A 24,778-nucleotide genomic window follows, 5' to 3' on the forward strand; every position below is an offset into this window, starting at 1 on the left:
TGCACTCCAAACACAGTGTCGTACAATATATTTTTGCCTGCGCCGATAACACTATCATATTATAATATATATAAGGCTGCTGCTACGAATGCAATTTTCGATGGTGTCAAACGCACGTGAAATTTATTGGGTATATGCGAAGTCATTATAATATTATCTCGACCACAAATCACGATTATAATCGTCATTTAGTCATGTAGAATACTATCTGCAGTGTATCGACCATTGAATTATAATGAATATATAATTCTTCATCTAATCCAAGATACCATCACATAACTACAAGGACGAAAATTTATCAAAAAAAAAAATAAGCAACCGAATTTAAGGTTCATTAAATTACTGCGATTCGACGTTGTACCTACTTCCGGTAAGCATTTTATTTGCAATGTGACTATAATATATGGTATGAGAATTTTCAAAGAATTATGTAAATTTTGTACATATTATTAATATGTTATAATATGGCATCATCTACTGAGACACTATCGTGGTCTCTCGTGTGGATTGACTGACGTAATCGATTCGTTTAAGAAAATATGCAAAAGAATATTTCATTGGTTAATTTCTGTCAACGCCGGCGAAAGATTGGAAACTCCGATTTCACGTGTTTTTCATATTTCGTTCGTCTGTTATCGATCACGCACGTATCAAACACTCGTCATAGTTTTTGTGCAGTATTCATAGTATATATTTCTTAATATTTATACAGTACACACGTAGAGCACACTGCTGTGCATATAGTCATAACATGAACGCGGTCGGCCTCTGTAACAGGGAACGTCGCAGTAAAAGGGCTACCACCGCCCGGCGCCACCCCCCGGTCGAGAAAACTCTTCTCAACCACTCGATGGGGGGGAGGACGACGCACTGCTGTGTGGCAACACTCTCGGCTTAGTCGTCCCCGGGCTTTTGCACGCGTATGCTATTACGTCATTCGAGGCCCCGTGACCTCATCGTTGACGTCATACTTCCGCCACCGCCGACGCCGCCTCGGGAAATTCTCATCGTCAAATTCATCCCGGGTCAATTTTCACCGACTATGTATCGCCGCCTCGTTCGCCCCGCCTCATCGACGCCCCCCGCGATGTGGAAATGTATTATTATAATACGCATGTCGTCCGTCGCGCGCGATTTCCGGCAGATGGCAGACACGACTGCGTGCCGCACGCGATTTTCGCGCGGAAAACAACGACTCGCACGCGTCCTATGCGATTTATCGTCGGCAGCGGCCCGGAAAACTATTATAGGCGACGACGCCGGGTTCGAACGATCTCGACGAAATTCTTGAGCGGGTATGGTATGTCACCACACGGCACACAATTATTATAGTAGATAATCGAGATACGTATAGAGTACCAACCGACGGGAAAAATCCGGACGAATAGTAGCGACAAAGCTTAAAGAGGAAATCACACGATGTGCTTGTACAACACGCCTCATTTATTTACCGTCATGTATTATTATTATCAACGTCATCATCTCCGCCATAAATCGAATCTCGCCCAATTCACCATTCATCGCAATATTTTTATTACCTATTGTGCGCGTGCACTTAATAAGTAGGTACTTAGTGAACTTTTCCGATAATTCAATAATTTCTGATAACAGATGAAAAAAAGCAAAATCTACATTTCACAAACCTTTTGAAATGACGCAATAATCGGTTTTAAATTGTCTCGCGACTAGAATGGAATTGAGTTCAAATAGTGTTCTTTTGAAATCAGAGTTGTAATATAAAACTATAAAGTCATGGTGTATTCTTCCTTGGCACGTGGATGCTACTTGGAGTGAACAGATAACGGTTATTTTTTTAAATCGATTCAAAACGTCATTCGTATTATACTTGTTGGTGTGTGCAGCGTCAGTTGAAATTCATTTAATTTTAAAATCGTATTTTCCAACGGAAATAAATATCTGACAGCTACCTGCTAATATGGGAAGGAAAAACAGGTACCTCTATATATGATCGGATTTTATTATGTAGTTGTAGAATTTCGAGAGGTGAAAATATTATATAGTTTTACACTAAAAAAAATGTATGAAAACGCGAACAAAAATTTACAAGCTTTGATAAATAAATAATGACTAACGGTATCGTCCGGAAAAATATCTATAAAGATGGGTTCATTGATGGGAATACGTAATTTGAAAATTTGAATTTATTTTTCATTTGATAAAATATTATATTTTGTTTTAAACTGTACGCGAGTAAAGCTCAGATTTTATTTGTACCTTTTTCGATATCAATATAGTTATTAGTACCTAGCACGTTTTATTTGGAGACTTTCATTTGGGCAAATGAACCAAAATAATATATCGTTTTATTTTTGTCATGTTTTTTATATATTTTAATTTTAAAGCAAGTAATGAGTAACTAATATTAAAGTTATATTTTAAAATGCACACACAATTTATAATTTCAACATAAACATAACTTGCTATAAAATTCAAATATAAAAAAACCTCCGAAGGTCACTAGATAATAATCTTACATTTAAATTTTATTTGAAGTCAATTCACTCTAACTTTTAAACTAACAAAGCTAAACGTGATCTTCCAGCGTATAATTTTGCTATGTTATGCGTTTTACGACAGAGAGAACGCATGCGGGTGTAGCGCCCTCTTAAGATGCATAATATAAGCAAAATATCTACATTAAGTACACCGCTCCTCCATCAATTTAAAATACCCAACACCGTTGTAGTTTCGTTTCATTTCCGAGTTTACGTCATGCAATCCAGTATATATATTCAATATTCAGAGTATTTTAATCTTAGTTATTTTCCGGAAAAGAAAATGGATTTATAAAGTATACTCGGTATACTTGTCGTAATAACAATTCAGTCTCACTCGAAAAAAAAATCGAAAACCGTACCGTAAGAAAAAAAAAACTGTATACTTATACTTGTGAAAGGGATGTCTGTAATATCGAAATTTAATGTATATAATGTGATCCGCCCTGATGCAGCGATTCTATCGGTTTCGTAAATAAAAAATAAGAACGAGAGTTGAATACTATTGTAACCGAAGTGAATAATTGCCAAACGATTTTAGTATAATATATTATAATACATCTAACAGGTGCCTAATAATATATTATGTGCCTCTTGTCTGACATAGAATTTTTTTTTCTTAAAGTTTTCTTATTTAAATTCATATCCGGAAGATGGGTTGTGGGTGGAGATTGGTCAACGACGGGTCAACCTGACGTGAGCACGACCTAATATTACGATTCGCACGTACCAACTCGGTGGACGTCAAATTTCGGCTGTGAGTTCGTGAAAATGCATAACGAGTTTACTTATTATCTTCTACGAGATATACCATTACGATGACGTATCCCGATCGACAAATTGTTATTTTACACCCTACAGTCGTATGCACCTCTCTGACGGTTATGGCTGACGATTTTCACTGAGGTTACCATTATAATTCGTCTCTCTAGGCGGAGGGATTGGCGAAATCTGTCATATAAAAACAATTTTGTTTATTTCATATCCACGTATAGAATAATATGTAAATGATTGGATAATCAGGTAGCCTAACCTACACGAATCAAAATGTATACTTTTAAATAAATTGTAATGTATTTATGGTTAGGAATTTAGTTACAACAAGGGTTTCACAATGACTAGATTTTTATTTCTTGTTAATTTGCTATAAATAACTACGCAGTAACGGCCTGGAACACCAAAGGTCTCTAGAGCATTTTAATAAAGGGGCCCCATACTTAGAAAATACAAAAGCCTTTAAAACCTAATCAGAATATAATTTATTAATTTTAATATAGGTAATCATTAATAAAATACAAAAATAAATAAATAAATAATTAATTTTGAATAGTGGGTTCTTACTGTACTATATTAAATCTACCTAAGCACGATAAAAATGTTTTTTACAAACCATTAATATTTTTAACAAAACGTCATTTTTGGCATTCAACTAATATGTAATCATCGTTACTCTTTTAATCAATTATTTCTGTAATACAGCTATAGTTTTTCGATTTTGAAAATAATTTACTGTTTTAGTTTACAAGAAACAAAATATAAAGTTGTTGTGAGTTGTGACAGAATACATATCAAGTTATAAATTAGGCACATATATATAATTTCAAATTTTGACTAGACATTATGGATTTCTGAACCTAACCTACTTGTAGGTCGAAATTTTTACGAAATTGCAATAACGGGGCATACCCACTCGCTGTTATCAATCTTATTCAATTTTATAGTTTTATAACTATCTGTAGGTCCCCATCAGACGTCTCACCATTTAAATATAACTCAGGTCCATAATATATTTTCAAAAAATTACAGTGAATTTCCCTTTGATGATGCAGGTATACGCCATATTCATAGTAGCGATACCTAACATGGTTATTAATGCTTATGCAGCATCAAACGATTAATGATCATAATTAGGGGTGAATAGGCCATTGTTGCAATAACTTGGAACATAAAATGTATCTTCTAATTACTTGTACTTTGTATTTAAACTTATGCCCGTAACCGAAAATAATAAAACAAATACAAAATTAGATGCAACAGCCTTTATACCAGCTATTTTTTTAGGCATGCTCACCCTTATTTTTCTTTTAATTGTACATTTATTAAAATTCTGATTTTTCACAATTTTTAAGTTTACCTAAAGACCATATTTTTAAATGTATGTTATTTTTTTTGCTTCTTAAGCCGTGTCTTACGGCGATGTACAATTCTGTTTTTGAAAAGGGGATGGGGGTTCTTTTTAGGGCCCCATTTTTACTGAAAATTGTTTAGCAGATGATTTTCATGAAAATACAGATGCAACGAAATCAAAATTCTAATGAGTAGCTTCTGAGTTATTAATATGTTTATACTAAGGATAATAATCCTGAAAATAATTGTATAAATATATAATTCATAATATGTAATACTAGATGTCGTATGGATCATTTTTACAAATTATTTATATTGATAGATCAGCAGTAATTGCCAACTTTTTCAAACCGTCTAAGCTCCCATATATACTTAACATGTTACCATACCAATTAGTAAACAATATAGTATCCTTATAGTGAACAAAGTTATAAAATTCAAAAACTACTCGCTCGAATTTTTATTTAGATGCATCAAAATTCTCAAAAGAAAATATCTGGTTGATAATTAAAAGGGCGTTCTGGTTTTAAAAACAGAAGTTTGTACTGTCCCAGGAACCTTAAGTGGTACAAAAAATTTCAAAGACACGAAAATATTGTCTCGAGTTGTATTTAATAATTCCAAAAACCAGTATTTGAACACATGCATAATTTAAGAGTAAAAATAGGGCGACCATTCTTAAGAAATCACACTATTTAATGCTGCCATGTAGTGTAAAATTAAAAAAAAAAGCAAAGATTGGCTGGTGTAGCATTAAAATATTTATAATTGAAAACAAAATAATATAATTACCTCTTATAAATTAAAAAAAAAGATTTGATGGGATCCCTAGGTCATCAGTCATCACTGTCACGCGCTCAAACTCTCGACCATCTAAAAACATACGAACACCGCAGTTGTACTGTTAACGATCAACAAACTAATGCTGTGCGAGTTCTAGAGGCGGCGGCGCGATAAAATCTCTGATAACAAGATGATATTATTATTATTATTATTATACATTACGTTGTTCCGCCGGAAGCGATATTTCTGGCGAAATTTATATTAATATTATTATATTAATAACAATTATTATTATACTTTAAGCGGTTCGAATAAATGTAAACTGTCGAGTGGTCCTCTCTGCGTTCGCCGAGAGCGTATATTTTCCGAGCAGCGGTTTATATTGTATACTACGACGTAGTCACGGCGGCGCCGCCGCGGGCTTAAATCGTCGTCACGATGATTTTATAATAACATAAAATTATAATTATTATTTTTATCATTATTACGGTGAGCGTACGCCGCCGAGACGTCGGCGAATCGTCCACGGGCCGTAAATAATAATAATTACGACGTTAATATTAATTATTATTATTATAATTCAACCGGTACGGCGAAGGTAGGTGACCCATTTATATATATATATATTATAACAATGTGATATTTAACGTACCGCAGCGGGGAAGCGAAACGGCGTCGGAAGCGGTCGTTCGTCGAGAGTTTTTGGTGTTTTAGTGCGTCGTAAAATGAAATATATTATATATATTTTTTTTCCAGAAAAATACGCCTTATGACATCGCGCGCCGAGGTCCAAAGTTGACTTTGTAATATAATATTTACGGTTCTGAAAACAGACATAATATCGCGAAGGGTTATGAAAAAAAAAATGCCCATAAAGCTACAACAGTGTTTGGTGTATAATGTTTTCATATTTTTTTTTTTTTTTTTTTTTGTATCGCTTGTCAGTATCGTCAATAAAACGATTTCATGAGCTGAATTCGATATAACACTATCGTGGCCCCAAAATTAGACCGTAGGGTATAACATTATATAACATTTGAAAGATCCAAACAGTAGCCATACAGCAATGAAAATACTAGTTTTTTTCCTTAGTACTTGTTTTCTTTTTCAAAAAATATATTTATTCTCTCAATTTGCGGAAATATATCTGTACCGACTAGGTATCGGAAGTTTCTTGTAATGCTGCTTAAATATTATATAGAGCAGTAATTATTAGTTATAATATCGTTAAATGTTAATAATATGTTAATATGGATGATAAGAAATCACAAAATAAACGTTATTTTAGATTCTGAGCGGAGCGATGAATGTATTGATTTTACAATGATGTGTGTTTTATAACTATTTTTTGTGTCCGTGTACACGTTAAGTAGTCGAAATAATCCTTCAATTTACAACGTTAGTATCTTGCTCGATGGGAAAATGAATCTAGTTGGTGCATTGGGGAGGTCAACATTTTGTTTTTGATGTAACTCTAAAACAAATGAACATAGATACATGAAAATTCAACTAAATATTAATACTTTCATTTTAAATACAGCATACAATTTTGAAAATGTTTTGACTTTTTTTGAGCTGTATACGGACATTTTCAGTTTTCAATTTTTTTAGATTTTTTTTTCTATAAATATCAATAAAATGTTATTTATTGGGTAAAAAAGCGTGAAAATTTAATACAAAGTTCCTGGTATATTATTATTATAGCAGTTTTAAAAATATTAAAAATACGTATGCACAATTTTTTTTTAGAAGCATTTAAAGATCAAATTTTGACAAAATGTATCAAATTTAAAATTTAATAATTATTTTGTAGTTAAAATTTATAAAATGTTCAACTTCTATGGCTAAAGATTGAAAATTTAAAACAAGGTTCCTCGTAAATAGGTTATAATATATAAATTACTTTATTCACAATAATATCATCAAATATACTTAGTAATAATATGGGCTGAGTGACCGTCTTCGCTCAGATTCGTTTTTCTTATACAATTATATTATATTATTGAATTCCGATTTAACACAATCCATTACAGTGACCCACTTGTAACCTACTGTACAGCAGAGTGACACCCGTTTGCCCACATTTATTTTTTATTTTTAAAATACACCGACCACGTACATCGATATTATATTGTTATTATACTCGGTTAAAGTAAAATAGTAATTAATATTTTACAATGCGACGAGAAAAAAATATAAAAACAAAAAAAAAATTCAAACCGTACACATTTAAGATACCGTTTTGAATTTAATCACGAATTTTAGTAAAATTTGCATACACGCAATATCGTTGTAGAACAACATGTTCATAATGACAAAAGTGATGCCTGATAATTGGGAATTATTATTTAATGTTTGAGAAGGAGTGGCATTAATGCATTATTATTATTATTGAGAACTCGTGTACGGTTGCATGTATATATTATTATTATTATTTCGAGAACAAATTTATTAAGTTTAATAGGTCGTGTTTGTGTGTTACTGACACGTAATCAATTCAAGCTGCACGGGTTTTTGCGGCTTTAATATTGTTCGGCGTAGATACGAGACTATACGCGTATAGAGCACCAATGTCTAATCCCTATGTATAAAACGATTTCATTTTGTACTTTCATTTTAGATGAGATTATCATTATGAGAGTGATCCGTATATAATTATTGGAAAGAATATTATGTTTCTCCCGGCGTTCGGATACAACTCGCGATCGTTGTTATTTTGCTCGAACCGTATATTATTATATGATATCGTATTATTGTACGGTTTAAAATAATGCCCAAGAGGAAAACGTACGAGGTACGACGATAGTTGTTCGGAGAAACGTAGTTGTCATAGGCGTTATGTATTTTGAAAAGATGCGGCGGACAGTGATAAATTAGATGGGACAATGACTGAAAACAAAACGTCGTGTTCCGACGAAACAATAGAAAATATATCCCGTGACGGGTGAATTACAGAAAGTTATGAAATGTGTATTGTCGAAATGCGGGGCGAAGAAAGGGAAAAACAGACGGTGACAGTGTTTCTACGTTTTAAAAAAAACGTTAGATATTGACATTGAAGGGAAAAATGTAAAGCTTTTACATTCACAAGGACAGTAGCTGTGCGCGAGAAAAATGGTTTGTTTTCCGTTCTAGAAATAATGATAAATCACAACAAATGAAAAACTAGTGTTAACTACCGGAAACAAAAGAAAACAAAGCAGCGTGCGGTGCACCGTACGGAGAAATTATTCAAAATGCGAAGCAATCGTTTTGTAAAAAAACATCAGTCATCATGTACAGGTACAACTCGTTGTAAAATTAATATTGCCAATTTGAGTGCTCTCTATACACAACGCCGTACAATTTGCAACGATTGCCGTATAATTGACATTTATTAAAAAAAAAAATGATTTGATGTCAACTACCACTGCTGTTAAAATACGTTTTTCGTCAAACACGATACTCGAGTATCTTCTTTCGCGGTCAATATTGGCGGATCTATTGACCCTCTTGATGAACTGCTCGACGTACTTTGCACAATATTCGGATTCATGCGGGCGATCTTCGTACCAAAATGCGACTTAAATTATTACGCGGGTAATCAATCAACAATTATTATTAGGACGAGGCCAATGTTGTTAGGTAATTCGTAATTTATAATAGTATTTTTGTATTATTGTTTTGTTGAATCTGAATAATACAGCGATGTGACAATTTTATGCCTGGGGGCTAAAAAAGTATGAAAAATAAAAAACTACCAAAACTCATTAACGCAAAAAAAAAAATAAATTTATCTAACGATATAAAAAAACATTTAGAATATATTAAATCTAAATACAAATTGTGAAAAAACGTTTTAAATAAAACGTATATAGGCAGGTATGAAAATAAACATGATTGTACGAAAAGTAATTTATAAAAGAACCAATGTTCAAATGGAAATTAACCATTTGAACCAATTTTGTGTCTTACAATATCTTTTACATCTCATATGAAAGTATAAAACATGTGTCACTTAGCATACTACTTTTTGTTGTTTGAATTTATGAATGTTAAAAAACCTAACCAATAACAACAAAAGATCTCATTTCCTCTTTCATTTTCTCATCTTCTCTCACAAAGCTTAGTAATATATATTATGTAATAGCTAAGCTATTACATAATATTATAAAGACTTAATTCAACTTACCTACTCATATCATATTTGTTTTCGACATTTGAATTTGATAGAAAAAAATTAGATAAATAATAAAGTTTAATAATTGTTCATTTATTATTTTTAGAAAGCCAAAAAGCATAACTTGTCGTTTTTTTTTTTTAAATAACATTTTAATTTTCAATCTCAAAGATTGAATAGTCACAATTTACAGGTTTTACAAGAGCTATTTTTTTTAGGATACAATTTATATTATTGTAAATTTTTAATACTCACGGAGTTTGATATTTTCGTAAACTTTTAAGACAACATTAATCATTTTTAATTTTATAAATTGTGTATTTCTAAACTTGTATTTCTAAACTTTCTTAACTTCTAAACTTGGAGTTTTAATACAAGGCAGTTGCATCGTTTTAGAAGTTATAGCTTCTAAAATAAGTTTTCGTTGTAATTTACCTAACCAAGCGTGTTTGCAGGATTGAGTGGACCTTACCTGAAACATATTATATGGTTTATACTTCTATATAAGCCGTAATGTCTTCAAATTGTAGAAGCGCTAAAATTAAAGCCATTCAAAGAACGTCTTAACTAAAAAAAAAAAATTAATGATTATTTTTTGACTACGACGTTCTAAGTCTAAATGGAGTGCTTACGGTAAATGTATACTAGAACGATGAATATAACTAATATAAGTATTATAAATTAATATTATATCATATTTCCTTTCGATGAACTAACACAGTTATATAGGACAAATAAAATCACAATTATACTTTTGGTCGTTTATTATTACAATCGTATTATGTATAACATTTTATTTCGAAACCATCTTTTCTTTAAAATATTGATAGTAAAGTACTTTAATACAAAATAGGTTATTATATATATTGTTCATAAACACATTAATACAATAAATTAATTATAATAATAGCAATAATAAATAACTAAAGTTTATTTTTATTTAATATTACAATATAATATAGTAAAGTATAATATGCTCATACGATAATAAGTCAGAAACTACAAAAAGTACAAATCATTTTGTTCATCGATTGCCGTCATCGTTATTCTAATCTTATTTTAAAAATAATTTATTCTATATTATACAGTCATACGTTATTATAATGGGTGTTATTCTTAAACAAACAAAAAATCAACTAACTGTTCTCCTGTCACTAATATTACTAATTAGTTAAAACTCGTGACTATAAATGGATAATAATAATAATACATATATACTTTATACATTTTTATGATTTTTTATTTATTGCAATATATTAGACACAGAATTACATTTTTATATTGCGTTTATATAAATCCCCGAGACGAAATGATTCTCGAAATGTTTGTTAATACTTAATTATTATTAATATTTTACATTATTTTAAAATATGTTTTCGTAATGTGGACATTGAACATTACAACGGAGGTAGAGCGATCTAAAATAAGTTATGTGGAAAAAAAGTATAACCCCTCTTTGAATAATAACAATAATACTTATATTAATACAATATAAAATATACACACGTCACTATTTTTATTTTAATATTATTTACAATCTAAATAATCGACATGTTTGACGTGACTTTTACTTTCTAATAGATGTCTATGTACAAATATCAAATTAACACGGTTTTTCCCTTACAGTAAATTGTCATAAACATTCCTAAGGCAAAAAACGTAGGTGAAATAGAGCTTATTTGGATTAATATGTGAGGTTAGGTACTTAGGTATGATACTAGTGTGTAGTGTCTAGTACCTATAGTGTGTATGTTATTCAACAGGAAATATACTGTTTCTCAGCTATACCTATTATTTTAATTGATATCCGTGAAAATTGATGAGAGAGAACTGTGTTGAGAATTGTCCTTCTCTTACGGTCTTATCGATTCCATCAACGTCGAATAAGGAGTACCTGAATACGGACATGTATCGGTGTTGCTATAAGATTTTATTTTTCACCAAAAAAAATGTTTAACCAAATGCCGATGTTCGTGAATTTGTCGAAAAAGAATAATAACTGTACCCGATAAATTCTAAATATTATTCAGCTCTGGGGGTTGAATAATTTGATGGAAAATAAAAAATCCATACTCGGAGTATAGCCCAACATTGTTTGATGATGTAGGTACCTAGTAACCTACCTGTTATGAGTTGTATGTGCATTTAAATTAGTCTGAACACAATGGCCTGCGGATAACACTGGTCGCCGCTAACCAACACGGTAAATTAACATCAAGTTCACGTGTTATCATTGACAAAGGTGTGTCCTTTTTAAATTAATTTTCAATAATTACAACGCGGGGGTTGGATAATAATATAATATATATGTATATTATATATTATATTGTTCGTTGGTTTTACGAACAATTGTATAATATGCCGCTTACGAGATTAATTTTGGTGATAAATCTACTAACACAAAATATCGCGTCGGCGTTGTTTAATGAAAAATTATCCCACGACTCACGACTCTTTTGTTTTATATTTTACCCCATCAATTTACCCCATCAGAAGTGTACTAAAATATTCAAAACTTTTCAAATATATGCAGCCACACATATGAATAATGTGTAGTTGTAGCAGGTAGCAAATTTTGACTAAATATTAGAAATTTGAATAAATTTAATTTCCAGCCGCCTGTAGAACAGCAAAAAACTACGATGAATGTCGTATATCTGTCGGAAAATTTGACAAAATATTTAAAGCCACAAACGCGCGACATTTTTTTTAAAGAGGAAAGTTTCAAATGGATTCGCGTAAGTTAAATTAGAAAAACCTTAAAAGAAAACGAAACCATTTATGTTTGTAGTGTGATAATTCGAGAAGACAAAACTAGATTTTATCAAAACTATTTCATACAGTTTATTTTTAGTCTGAGAGATATCTTAATTATTGTGCATTTGACAGTAGTAAGTGAAATTAAGATGGAATTACGCGTTTACCGTACACCATATACCTACATCATAATCGTACAATAGTTGTATTTGTACCTATGGCAGTGTTTTGGCAAGAGATTGTTTTCAAAATAAATATTTCCAGGTTACTATAAAGTTTGAACGGTTCTTAAGACATCGGTTATATGATTTTGGTAAAAAAATCTATATATTTTCTTAAAAATGAACACTTACCTAATATTATAACAACGATGGGTCCGATTTACACATGTCCGTCAACCGTCACTTATTTCGCTATAAACACATACCTATCAGCTGTTGTTAACGTCGATTCATGAATTGCACACACACAATTATACATTATATTATATTATATTATAATGCCGTTATATTACATACTCTATTCGAGTCAAGCTCGCCCATCATAACACTGTGACGTGATAATAAAGGTCACTCCGCGTGTTACGCTTTGTGGTGTCTAAGTACTAGTACTATGCGCTCATATAGTCGGTATTATACCTAACACGGGAGGGGAAACTTGCGAAAGCCAACAGACTTTATCGGTTGATAGAGCATAGGTACCTATATTATAATATGATCGATGCATGTCCGGTCTGTCCGGTTTAAGGAGTACACGCGTTGTTTTTGAGTGAGATATTTCAGTCGACGGCTCGACAATTCGGTTCACACGTCATATTTTGTGCGTGCGAACATTTATTTTACGGGGGGGATCGGGATGGATACTAACAATGTCGAAGATAAGTCGAGTAAATTAATTTTATACAAATCAAAATACGTTAAAATATAAACATGATTGTAGTGTGGTCCCAAGATTGTCCATTTGCCCCTTAAATCCAATATATGTTATTGTGCTCTAATCCAAATAGAGCTGTACAATATTATACTATTATTAAATCTTGTTATTCAGTTATACGCCGTTCGTATAAACAACAATAATTTTCGTCATGTAATAAAACGTTAAAAAATAAATTAATAGTAATACATATATTATAATACACACGTGGCTTAAAGTACTTACATAATTTTACATTGCAGTTTCATTGATTATAATACTATGTTAATAATCATTAATCTACTACGCGTCGACGTGCTGTCTAGCCAAACTAAAACCGTATCGTTTTTCATACATTATAAATTAGAAAATTGTATGTCAAGACATGCGTCTGGAAGGTTTTTAAAGCAAAACCCGTCAAGACGCGGCGCACAAACTAGCTATTATTATCAGTCAAAAGTTACATAGGACTCAGTCTGCAGTGAGACTTCGGAAGGTACGCGCAATATTTTAAACGTATTCATGTCGGAATGTCGGATACGCGTTTAATGCAAATAACCTAACTCAAGTATTTTGTTTGATTATTTTCGAATTAATGAATGCAATGTTTACAACGATATAATGATAATTAGTAAAAAATAAGTAAATTAAAAATAACACCAATATTATATTATTATGTATAAATTATGTTTAAAATTGATTTTAATAATTTAGTACACACACATGATTTTTTTATTAACATTTAATGGAATAACGTAATTTACTTTAGAGGTTTATTTTACAGTATTATGTTGATTCACACAAAACTAACAGTAGGTATACGAAATGTCTATAATATGGTAAAAGTATACACTACTTGATGATACTAACTTGTTTCACTATGTAGTAGCTTTACCATATCCAATTAATATTGATAATTTCATTAAACATTCGTTAAACATAAATTAGCGTCTTCAACTCAGTTCTTAGTTTATTTTAATAAAAAAACTTTTCCGAGCCCACGTCATATTTATGAATTGTGCTCTGATATTAAAAACACCTCTTTTCTTGCTTTTTATTAACATTTTGGGAATATTATTTCAAAATTTAAATTCTGAAGTAGAATAATTATGTATGAATTGTTTGATTTGTTTGTTTTTTTTTTAGATAATTATTATTATTATTATACATAATTAAAATTTAAAACTGATGAATTGCGTTAGAGTATATATTTTTAATTTCCATAACAATTACGTGACTTCTTAAATGACTTTTGCATTTCAATGATACCGCATTAAAAAAAAAATGATTGATTGGTAAAAACTATACATTTTGTCAAAAAATTAACATATCCAAAAAAATATCAAACCGCTTCTTAAAAATAAAAAGTTAAAGCAATTTTGTTGTTGTAGGTAGGTACTAGTAATAATTAGCCATAATTATTTATGCCAAGAAATATATTATGTTATGTTTTTCTATAAGTTAATGATATTATATTTAAATAACTTCAACTTCAGAAGATAATATAGTTATCGAAACTGATATAATAATATTATTTTGAAAAAACCTTTTGAATTCTTAGTTGAAATTTAAAATGTTATTAATAATTTAAACACGATGAATACTTATTAATTTAAAGTACTCTCACTCAAATTATTTTAATACATTTACTCTAAACTGTGTACTGAATGAAAAATAAGTACATTTTTTTTTTTTTTGAACCGTGAAAATTGGTTTTTAAAATATTAATTTTAACAATGTTATTTTTACGTTGTAAGGTTATTAAAAAATTTCGTTTTTCTTTTACACATAATAACAACTACAGTTTAATATAATATATACAACAAGTGTGTAAAATAAATTATTTAGAAGTAGTTCAATAACTCAACAACGTGAAAAAAAAATGTTACTCTGAGAGTTTTCAAAACTGTCGAATTTCGAGAATTTCTATCCTCGTGGTGTCTCTAGGACTGCACTTATGCAGGGTGATTGACCAAATTACTCACCATTCTTTTTTCCTCTAACAAAGCATATTTTATTCAAATTCTTAATTTTCAAGGATAGTTAAAGACCGTAGATTTAAATACTTGAATATTTTGGACTATATCAGAAGTGTCCTGTGGCGATACAAATTTCTGTTTTTGAAAACTTTTCTTTTTACAATAAATATTATAAATAGATATTTTTTTTAAAAATTGTTTCCTAGTTATTAAAATGTATACGCAAGGATAATAATCCTTTAAAATGATTTTACATAATAGGTATAAATAGATGTAATATTTAATTTCGTACTTAATATAATACCTACTCAGACAAATTTTACAAATTATAAAACGTTAATTTATAAGTATTAATTATTAAAATGTTTATACCATTAAAGCCTTTATCTTGAATTATTATTCTTTGTGCAGAATGTTTAATAACTTGAAAACTCCGTGTTAGAATTTCAATTTGCGAAAAAATCATCTGCTAAATAATTCACAATAAAATCTCGTGGTTGTCATTTAAAAAACAAAAGTTTGTATCGCCACAGGGTACTTCTTAAAATATAGTAGGTACAAAATAAATCAAATTAATTGAAAATATGGTAAATTATGGTCTATATAGTCTGTAATATTATAGATTCAAAAAAAAAAAATTCAGAATTTAAATAAACGCATTATTCAAGTAAACAAGAAGTGAGAATACTTGGTGAATCACTCTGTATGTATAGATTTAATGTCTGTGTCAAACCAATTCCGTTAACTGCTTTAAAATGTGACTTGCACATGGTCGCAAAAAATATGTCGTGGGCCCAGGCCTGTACTCAACAGTTTTTGTTTCCTGACGAATTTTAGGATTAATCATTACATATTATTTTTATTATGATAATAGTAGAAAAATAAAACACCCGTTAGCACCATTTCGTCGGCACTAGGGCAAATTTATGTATACCTACATTTATTATGCTTGGCTAACCGGCAGATAACCCGGTGACGCGTTTTACAGCTGCAGGTTACCGTCAGTGCTATCAACGCGTAAGTAGCCTTATTATTTGTCGTTATTCTAACGTAATATTTTTGTTTGTTGTAATAACATCATAATGCACCCTAATGTTTTTTCCCCCTAATAACAATATTATAGTATACACGCCCCGCCGAAGTGAACTGCAAGACGTCATCATTACCGTTATCGTATTATTATTATTATTATTATTAATGTATAATATATTATATTAAATCATCGATGATTAAACCATACTGTCTCTAGACGTTCTCGACGCGGCCCATGCTGGAACCTGGTTGCGACCGGGATGTGACCGTGGTCAGCGTGGTCAGGTAGCTGGTGCTGAACCTCCGGTCGCTCTTGACCACCATCGACATGCCGGTGGTCTCGGGGTCGTGGTGCATATGGTGCCGTCGGCTACCGCCACCCCCGCCGAATCCGCCGCCGCCGCCACCCCCGCCGCCACATCCGCCAGCCGCTTCGGACCCGAGCCCCAGGCGCCGGTCGTTCGGGCCGCGGTAGTCGGTGGCCACGGACGGGTACCGCCTCCGCCTGGGTGGTGGTTTCTGGTCACCGCAGCAGTACCACATCTGTCGACATATACCGGATATGTCCCGCCGGAAGTTGGTGTTGAGCCAGCCGTACAGCAGCGGATTGGTGCACGTGGTTGACATGGCCATCATGTGGACGACCGCGAACGCCTTGTACAGTGCGTCCGTGGAGTCGATCAGGTGCGGCTGGAACTCGACGAGCAGCGTGAACACTGTCAGTGGTAGCCAGCTGATCGCAAACACCACCGCGATCGATGACAGTATCCACATGGTCCGCTTGTTCCGGCTCAGCTCTCTCCGCACTGTGAACACGCACACAAAACAATCAGTGATGCAGGTATACAAGCGTTTTCAAACAATAGTGAAATAATATATCAATGAAGCCGACCGGAAGCACGATCCCAAAATATAATCCGATTACGAACCGCGATAATTTTTTTTTTACATGGGGGTTTTAAGAGAGATGATGACATGATTCCACAATTGCCAGCAATAATTAATTTTGCCGCCATTTTAAGTTCAATTTTTGTTTATTGTTTCAGGTGACTCTAAAATTACTCGCACATCAATTGAAATTTACAGCGTATAATACGCTAACCGAACAGAAAACTTTTTAATAAAAAATGAAAATATCCACTGTCATTTGAATTATTTTCGAGAAAAATGTCGATCTGTTTTTTTTTCGGGAAGGGATATGATTCTGTTCCGTTAGAGGTGTGGTCGTCGAGTCACGCAAGTCTAAGTAAGTATAAGCTTTAGAGTTTTGCTCATACATAGGGTACGGTCGTACGGACGTTGTGCGGTTAAAGGAAATGAGTATAAAAATCACCACTTTATTTCAGGAAACGAAAAACCATGTCTCATTTCTGTACCGACCGAAATGGATTTTTCATTTTGTACAGCTAATCCGAGATAAGAAATAATAATACGACAACCGTTTACATTTCGGTAACTATATGAAAAATTACGTATCACAATTATTTTTGAAGGAGGTGTCGATTCGGTTAAGAGAGATCGAACCCAGAAGTTGTTCGAAGCTGTTACCAGCGACCTATCATCGTCCACCCGAAATGTATACCTGGTTAAAAAAAATATATGACCCTTATCGCTGTTTGTTGAAGTTCTCGACCTTATTATTATAGTATATTATAATTTATATTCTAACGCTTTAATAAATTGGGTGTCAAATTATCAGGAGTGTTATAATACCGTAATTCGGACCATCGGGACCCGCGCACCACCGTAGTTATAATTTTATATAATATTGTTATGTAGATACGACGACGTGACAAAAAAATAAATCATGAAAATAAAGCGATCAACCAAAGTCCATCGACCGAGTAATTATCCCGCTGGATTAATTTTAAAGTTTTTTTTGTTTTCGGACGGTTGGCCCGTCACGTAACCGGCGACGATTACCCCCTCCCCATCCCTAAATTTGTTCACCAACCCTGTTTTAAAATTTGACAGCGAGGTACCACCATACGTATAATGTATGGTCACGTCCGATTATGATGCGATCACGGTATTATTATAATAGGTGTATTATGCGAGGGAATTGTTTTTTTGTTTTTATTTATTATTGTTATTGTTATTAGTGTTTTCGTTTTGCTCCATTAAAGTTTCACACTCGTAAATCGTCGCACTTATTGGAGTTTTGAAACTTTAATATTTACGACCGCGAATAACGGCGCATCATAAATAACTTACGAGAGATTTCGTTTTTGACGTAAAAACATGCGAGCTTATATTTTAAGCGTTACAATTTACAAGCGTATTATAATAATGATATACCAATCCACCTAAGGGTTTCGTACTATACCGATCGCGCGTGTTCGTTTCACTATGAGATAATACATATCCGACACCGACGTGCAGCTTTTTTTACTAAGCATTTGATTTTTTTGTTTTGTTTTCAATCCGAATTTTTCGAGGCATAAAGTATCGTGTGTATCGAACATGTCTGTTGTTTGCCTTGCTTTTGGTATCACAAATAAACGTGTGAAAACAGGAATTTTTGCAAAACAATACAATTTCAAGGCACCTTCGAATGAAATAGAGTGAGACCTATCCTAACGGACACCTCCCAATTGCGGATATCTCTAAATAGCGCACGTTTTCTCGTGAACCAACTACACCAAACTGTCTGCAATCTCAACCTTCTAAATACCGGACACTCTTGGTCGCTGAATTTGTGTCTGTTTTTTGGATATGTCCGCTATTAGGAGGTGTCAGTTTGGCGAGGTTTCGCTGTATTTTATTTGATGGTGTCAAACAGAAGACGATTGGTACTTCGACCTAGTCCGATCGAAGCGAACGTCCGTTTTCGAGTTTACGGAGCAAATTTCGTCGATTAGATAAACAATACTGTCCAATCTAATACCGCTGAATCGATGTTCGGAAAATATCGTATAATGTGGCTGTATACAACAGACGCACAGACCTTACGATACGACCGCATTTCGGTCACCCCAGGGACTTCTTTTATGAATGCAAAAACTTTACACGGTTTACAATATATTGTCGTTTACATGAAATACGCGCATGCAATTTGTGCCTGACCGTTTTACCCAAAATGGGTTTCCGTGAAAAATTAATATTTAATGTTTACCGCACGAACATAGTTTATAGCAGCATGCATTACCTCGTACGAAAATACACAATGTTGTTTACCAAACAAACGTTTAGGGCCTTCTAATTCATGCGGTAGTATGAAAAATCCTTACAACGATATAGGTAATTAATTTGCGTTTCGAGGATTTCGATCAATATTTTCAAGTCATAAAATCTATATTATTACGTAACGAAAAAGTGTCCCATGTTATTATATTAAAGTATACATTACGATTACAACGGAATTTCTTATTAAATCAATTAGACCGCAATATGCTGATATATCTGTGTACCAACCATCGATTTGTGTGGAAATTGTTTCATAAAATAGTTGTTTTATTTTTTCACCTGGGATATTAAGAAGAATAATTAATGCGTAAAAACTTTTGCATTAGTAGAAAGCAAATGGGCGGTTAATAATAACGTGATGAATGGACAATTTTTGTCGAGTGGGAGGGGAGCAATATTTTAGGGCGAGTAGAAGGGTATGTCCAAAACGAAGGAGAGAGAACATGGTAATGTTTTGCAGGAATATTTCTATTTATAAAATCAAGAGAGAGAAGAGATGGGAGACATCAAATAAGGAGAATACCAAGTAGAAAAATTAGGGGCAAGAATTTTCCAACAATTGAAGCATAATATATTTATCGATGCTATTTTTAATATTGGACAAAAGACAGACCAAGGGATGGTCGAAGGTCAGTACACGGAGGATGTTGATTTTGCCAGTGGTCTCATCACCGGAGATACCATGCATGATCAAGTTCCCAGAAAACAACGAAATCAAGGAGTTGTGTGGATACATTGGTACATATATTATATTATATGTTTTGTAAATTTAATACGTTCATCGCTACGCTCAAAAACTAAAAAAAATATGATGAGGTTGCTATAGGGGCAACCCAGGACTTATACAATATTAATTTAATCTTTGTTATTGTTTGGTTGTCACGGAAACTGTAACGTGTAATCGGTCAGAAATATATTATAATATTTTAGGCTCCCAGACTCAACAAGATGACGTGTTACCGTTACTGTGTCGCACAAAACTATAAAATGACCCCTCGCCATAAGTCATTAGTAATGTATCGACGAATTAACATAGCATAATATGTTTATCAAAAAATATATTTTACGCTTGCCATTGGCCATTGTACTAGAATGTAACACTTATATAAAAAAAAAAAAAAAATTGGGCCATTCAATTTCAATTATGAAACGTTTCGACTAGTTGTATGGTCAACGAGTTTCGTAGTTTTTGTTTTAGATCGTTTTTTTGTACAATGAAAAACTAATTTTGAATTTTGCATTTTAAGCTCCGAGAAAATTGAAGCACGCGTACGTATTGGTTTCCTCAATGATGATTTATAGTGCGCTGTGATCCACTGTTTTCGACGGAAAGAGTAAACAAAAAGTTTTATGTGGCATACATTTACAGACTACAGACGAAAGTCTAACCATTATTAGTTGGTACTTTGAAGAGCTCTGTATCTTTTAACGAATGTTATGATTTATTATTGCTTTCAAGTTTAATATCACAGACTGGCAACATACCATTATCTTGCTTCAAAGTAAACGTACCTAACGCACGGTCCCCGATATATGGTTTCTTGCTGTAACCTAATCGGAATTTCAATATTATTATTCCTAATACATAATCTCATATTAAGCTCAAGTATAAATCGCTGTTTAATAATGTCTAAACAAAACACTATTTAAATAGATATTCTCAAAGTCAAATCTCATTGGTCATAACATACACAGATTGTGATAAAATATGAAAATAAAAAAATAGATGCCAACTGAAAAATAACATCACAATATCACAGATTGTCATTTTAATTTTATTTCGCAAAATTATATTTTCTCCTTCAGTATAGTAAATTAAAATTAACATTTAAATTGTATTACATTTATTCGGACAAGCGATAATGACAAATAACGCAATGAAATGTTTAAAACTCGTGATTTATTTGGTATTATTGACAATACTGATTTAAGCAAAAAATATACAGGAACATAGGTAATTAAATAAAGATGATTTTGATTTTTAAATATTTTTCGTAAACTTACCTAATTTGATCTTTACAAACATAATATATTATAATCTTACCAACGAAACGTGTACATTTACTTTATTATGCATCAATAGTTATCAAATAATTCATGTAACAAAACGTATTATAAATGTATAGTGTAAAACATTTGCAGAAAACATAACAGTTCCATTTTCCGAATTAGGTGTTTCCGTATACAATTTATCGACTACGCCCTTTAATCAAGTTTCCATACAATAATAATAGTAATAATAATAATAATATGTAGTCTGCAGACTGCGAAATATAAAATACAAAACATGTTTTATCCAATGTCTTTGCCCTTTTCGATTTTATTCGTCTTTTGTTGTTGATGTTGTCGTTGGTAAAGTAAATATAGAAAATATACACACAATGAAGACCATATTAGTTGAGTCGGATTTATTTTTTAAGTAAAAAAAAAAAAAAAATGTTTTTTTGTTAAACAAATATATTATGTATACGTGTGGTAAGTTTAACTACCCGCATTTTATAAAAAAAATCCGATTTCCTGTAGGTTTAACAATAAAATGGTTTTGTAAAGATTCTAACCGCCGAGTTCCATGCACTGCCACGATATTACATGGTATTGATTAAATTTTAATTTTATCCTCAAAATATCAACTCATCTAAATATTTGATATTTTTTGTAGCAACTGAGTAAACAAGACAATTAGTACACGAGGCAACGTGACTTCAGTTTAAAAAATAAATATTATTATACACCTGGTACGTTTTCAATTCAACATATTGTTTCTTTTGAATACATAAATCGTCAATACTGACAAACTAGGTTAATATTTTCAGGTATAGTTTAACGTGTTAAGAATTTACAAATTAAAAATATACTCACTGTATATAGTAATTATTGCAATCCTAAGACTAAAATCTCGAAATGGAATATATATTAATGTATAAACTTGATGACGATAATATCATTGTTGTTTATTTTAAAATAGTTTAAAACCTTTTACAGGTATCTATTAATATTTACAGTAACCTATTCATACAATATTTTATATCGTATTATCATACTTGAGCCTCGTTCTAACTACTTTAGTTTATTGAAAAAACCCTTATTCAAAGTGTTTTTTTGAATCACTTACCTACCAATAGCGTATTATTTACCATAGCTTTCAATTTCTTAGTAAGAATTAAGTCATCAATTCAATAAATAATATGCGTCGTAACCGATATTATGTTGATATAAATGTACACCCAACTTGCCAGGTAAGTTTTAATTTAAAAAGTTAAATGATGCATGTATAAAGTTGTTCACGTATCCTTACAAAAATAGAACGAATACAATAATTAATTATTAAAACTTTTTTTTTTTAGACATTTTCTTTTAACATTGAGATTTATATAATTTTTGATTATTAATATGAACAATTATAAAACTATAGTTGACATTTTACTAATAATAAGTTAGGTCAAGAGTTCCTCAAGGATTCTGTAAATATTTTGCTCTTATACCTAAGTCTTACCTAATTAATTTATTGTGATAACGAATAAGTATCCAACATTCGTTTACTGTAAATTTCAAGTTTCTTTTTAATTAATATTAAAAAAATTGAATTATTAACGACTTGCCCGATGCAGTTAACAACTTCTATGAACTCGTGGTTCACTTTTTGGGCCTTAAGTGTTTTGAGAAAAACATATTGAATGACCTTTTTTTATATCGTGTGATATAATAAATGGCCACAAAAAACAGTCATTCAACAAAATGAGTAAAATAAAATACAATTAAAATTCTTAAAAAGACTGTTTCGTATATTTTTTAATCACTTGAAAAATTAAGAAAAAGTGACATATTACTCATTAACATATCATTAATATGAATACAAAATGTGTGCAATCAACACAACAATAATTTAAATGGAATCAAAATTCACATTGAATGATGAACTTGACAAAGATTATCATTGACAGAAAAAAAGAACGGTATGGAGCGGAACAACAACTCTATATTGTATTCGTGTATTGTGTTAATTTTCCAAGTCTTGTAGATATTATGTGGAAATTGTACGGTGTTTTTATCAGATACTGGAAAAACTTGGTCAAAACTTCTTATATTGATATTCACTTATTTCTCTTTTTTGTTCTTATTATTTTTTGACCAAAACATTTAACCACAACGTTTATAACAAGCTATCAATTTAAAGAATTTCCCTAGTCTCTAGTGTAATAATAAAATATACATTTTCACAATCCTATTAGTTTTAAAAAATAATACTTATATATCGTTGTACTGGTTGATTTAATTTTAGATCCCCCCCAAGATTTTGTGTAATTATTGTTTGGTATGTAGGGACACTATATTACTAGCAGTCGTTTCTATTGCAGCGAACACGAATTCGGTATCATCTAAAATATTCTCGGATCGCATGTCATGGTAATCACTAATCACCACTAAATCGACTTCTCGACGAAATGTATCGGCGTTAGCATGCTGTGAAAACAAGGTATTAACTTTAAATTATTATTATTATTATTATCATTCACTGCTACAGTAGTTGTAATGTAAATCAATTAATCAAATTTACGATTATTTCTATTTTCTATTGCATTCTCCAACGTTTCAACTGTCTAGGCCATTAGACAGTAATAATGTATATACTATACAATTCAGTACGTTCACAAAATGTCTTTAGTCTCATAACTACCTATGATATATTATCCCCGTGGATGTATAGTTATTTTTCATTAGCAAACTCTAGGGTTTGTTGAGTTCGAATACAATAATTAGATTGTATCAGAAAGCGATTTGTGAAATATTTGATGGATGTCATCAACTCATTTCGTATTTTTAAGAAGAAGAATAAAGTGAACAATTACAAATAATTGTCCTAATCTTTAATAAATTGTATTTAATGAGGTGATATTAGAGAAAGTTTTCACTCGTCAAATATGATCCTGACTCAACGATCGTTATATTTTGTCTTGTACTTGCCATAACAATTTAATTTTAATGCGAATTAATGTTAATTTATTACAAATTCAAAAACAATTTTCTCAACAATAATACAACTAACTCGTTATTAGTGGTTTTATGTAGGTATTTAAATAAAAGCATCATAAAAAATATGTATCTATAATTCATTATATAATTTCACTGTAACTGTATATATATATTATACGTGTGTACTTTATAATGAACTCATTTGAATTTCCCATTCTTGTTTTTATTTTAGCGCGCCTCGAGTCTTTGGCAATTTGAATTAAATGATGATTAACATAATATCTGTCTGATCCATCGTTCATGTCGTATATCCTTGAAGTCGTTTACGCACAATGAAGTATCAAATCGATGAATGC

The 24,778-nt window shown here is 31.6% G+C and overlaps 1 protein-coding gene across 1 annotated transcript in view; it reads right to left on the reverse strand.

Annotated features, from left to right (window-relative positions):
* Positions 1-10,331: 10,331 nt before the first annotated feature.
* Positions 10,332-24,778, reverse strand: part of LOC132945057 (neuropeptide Y receptor type 2-like) — a 75,218-nt gene continuing 60,771 nt past the window's right edge. Inside the window, exon 4 of the mRNA XM_061014677.1 lies at positions 10,332-17,071. Within this exon, the coding sequence (XP_060870660.1) occupies positions 16,479-17,071 (593 nt within the window). The 3' untranslated portion in view covers positions 10,332-16,478. The remainder of the gene's footprint in view (positions 17,072-24,778) is intronic.

Source organism: Metopolophium dirhodum, chromosome 5 (assembly GCF_019925205.1).
Source record: "Metopolophium dirhodum isolate CAU chromosome 5, ASM1992520v1, whole genome shotgun sequence".
Taxonomy (NCBI): domain Eukaryota; kingdom Metazoa; phylum Arthropoda; class Insecta; order Hemiptera; family Aphididae; genus Metopolophium; species Metopolophium dirhodum.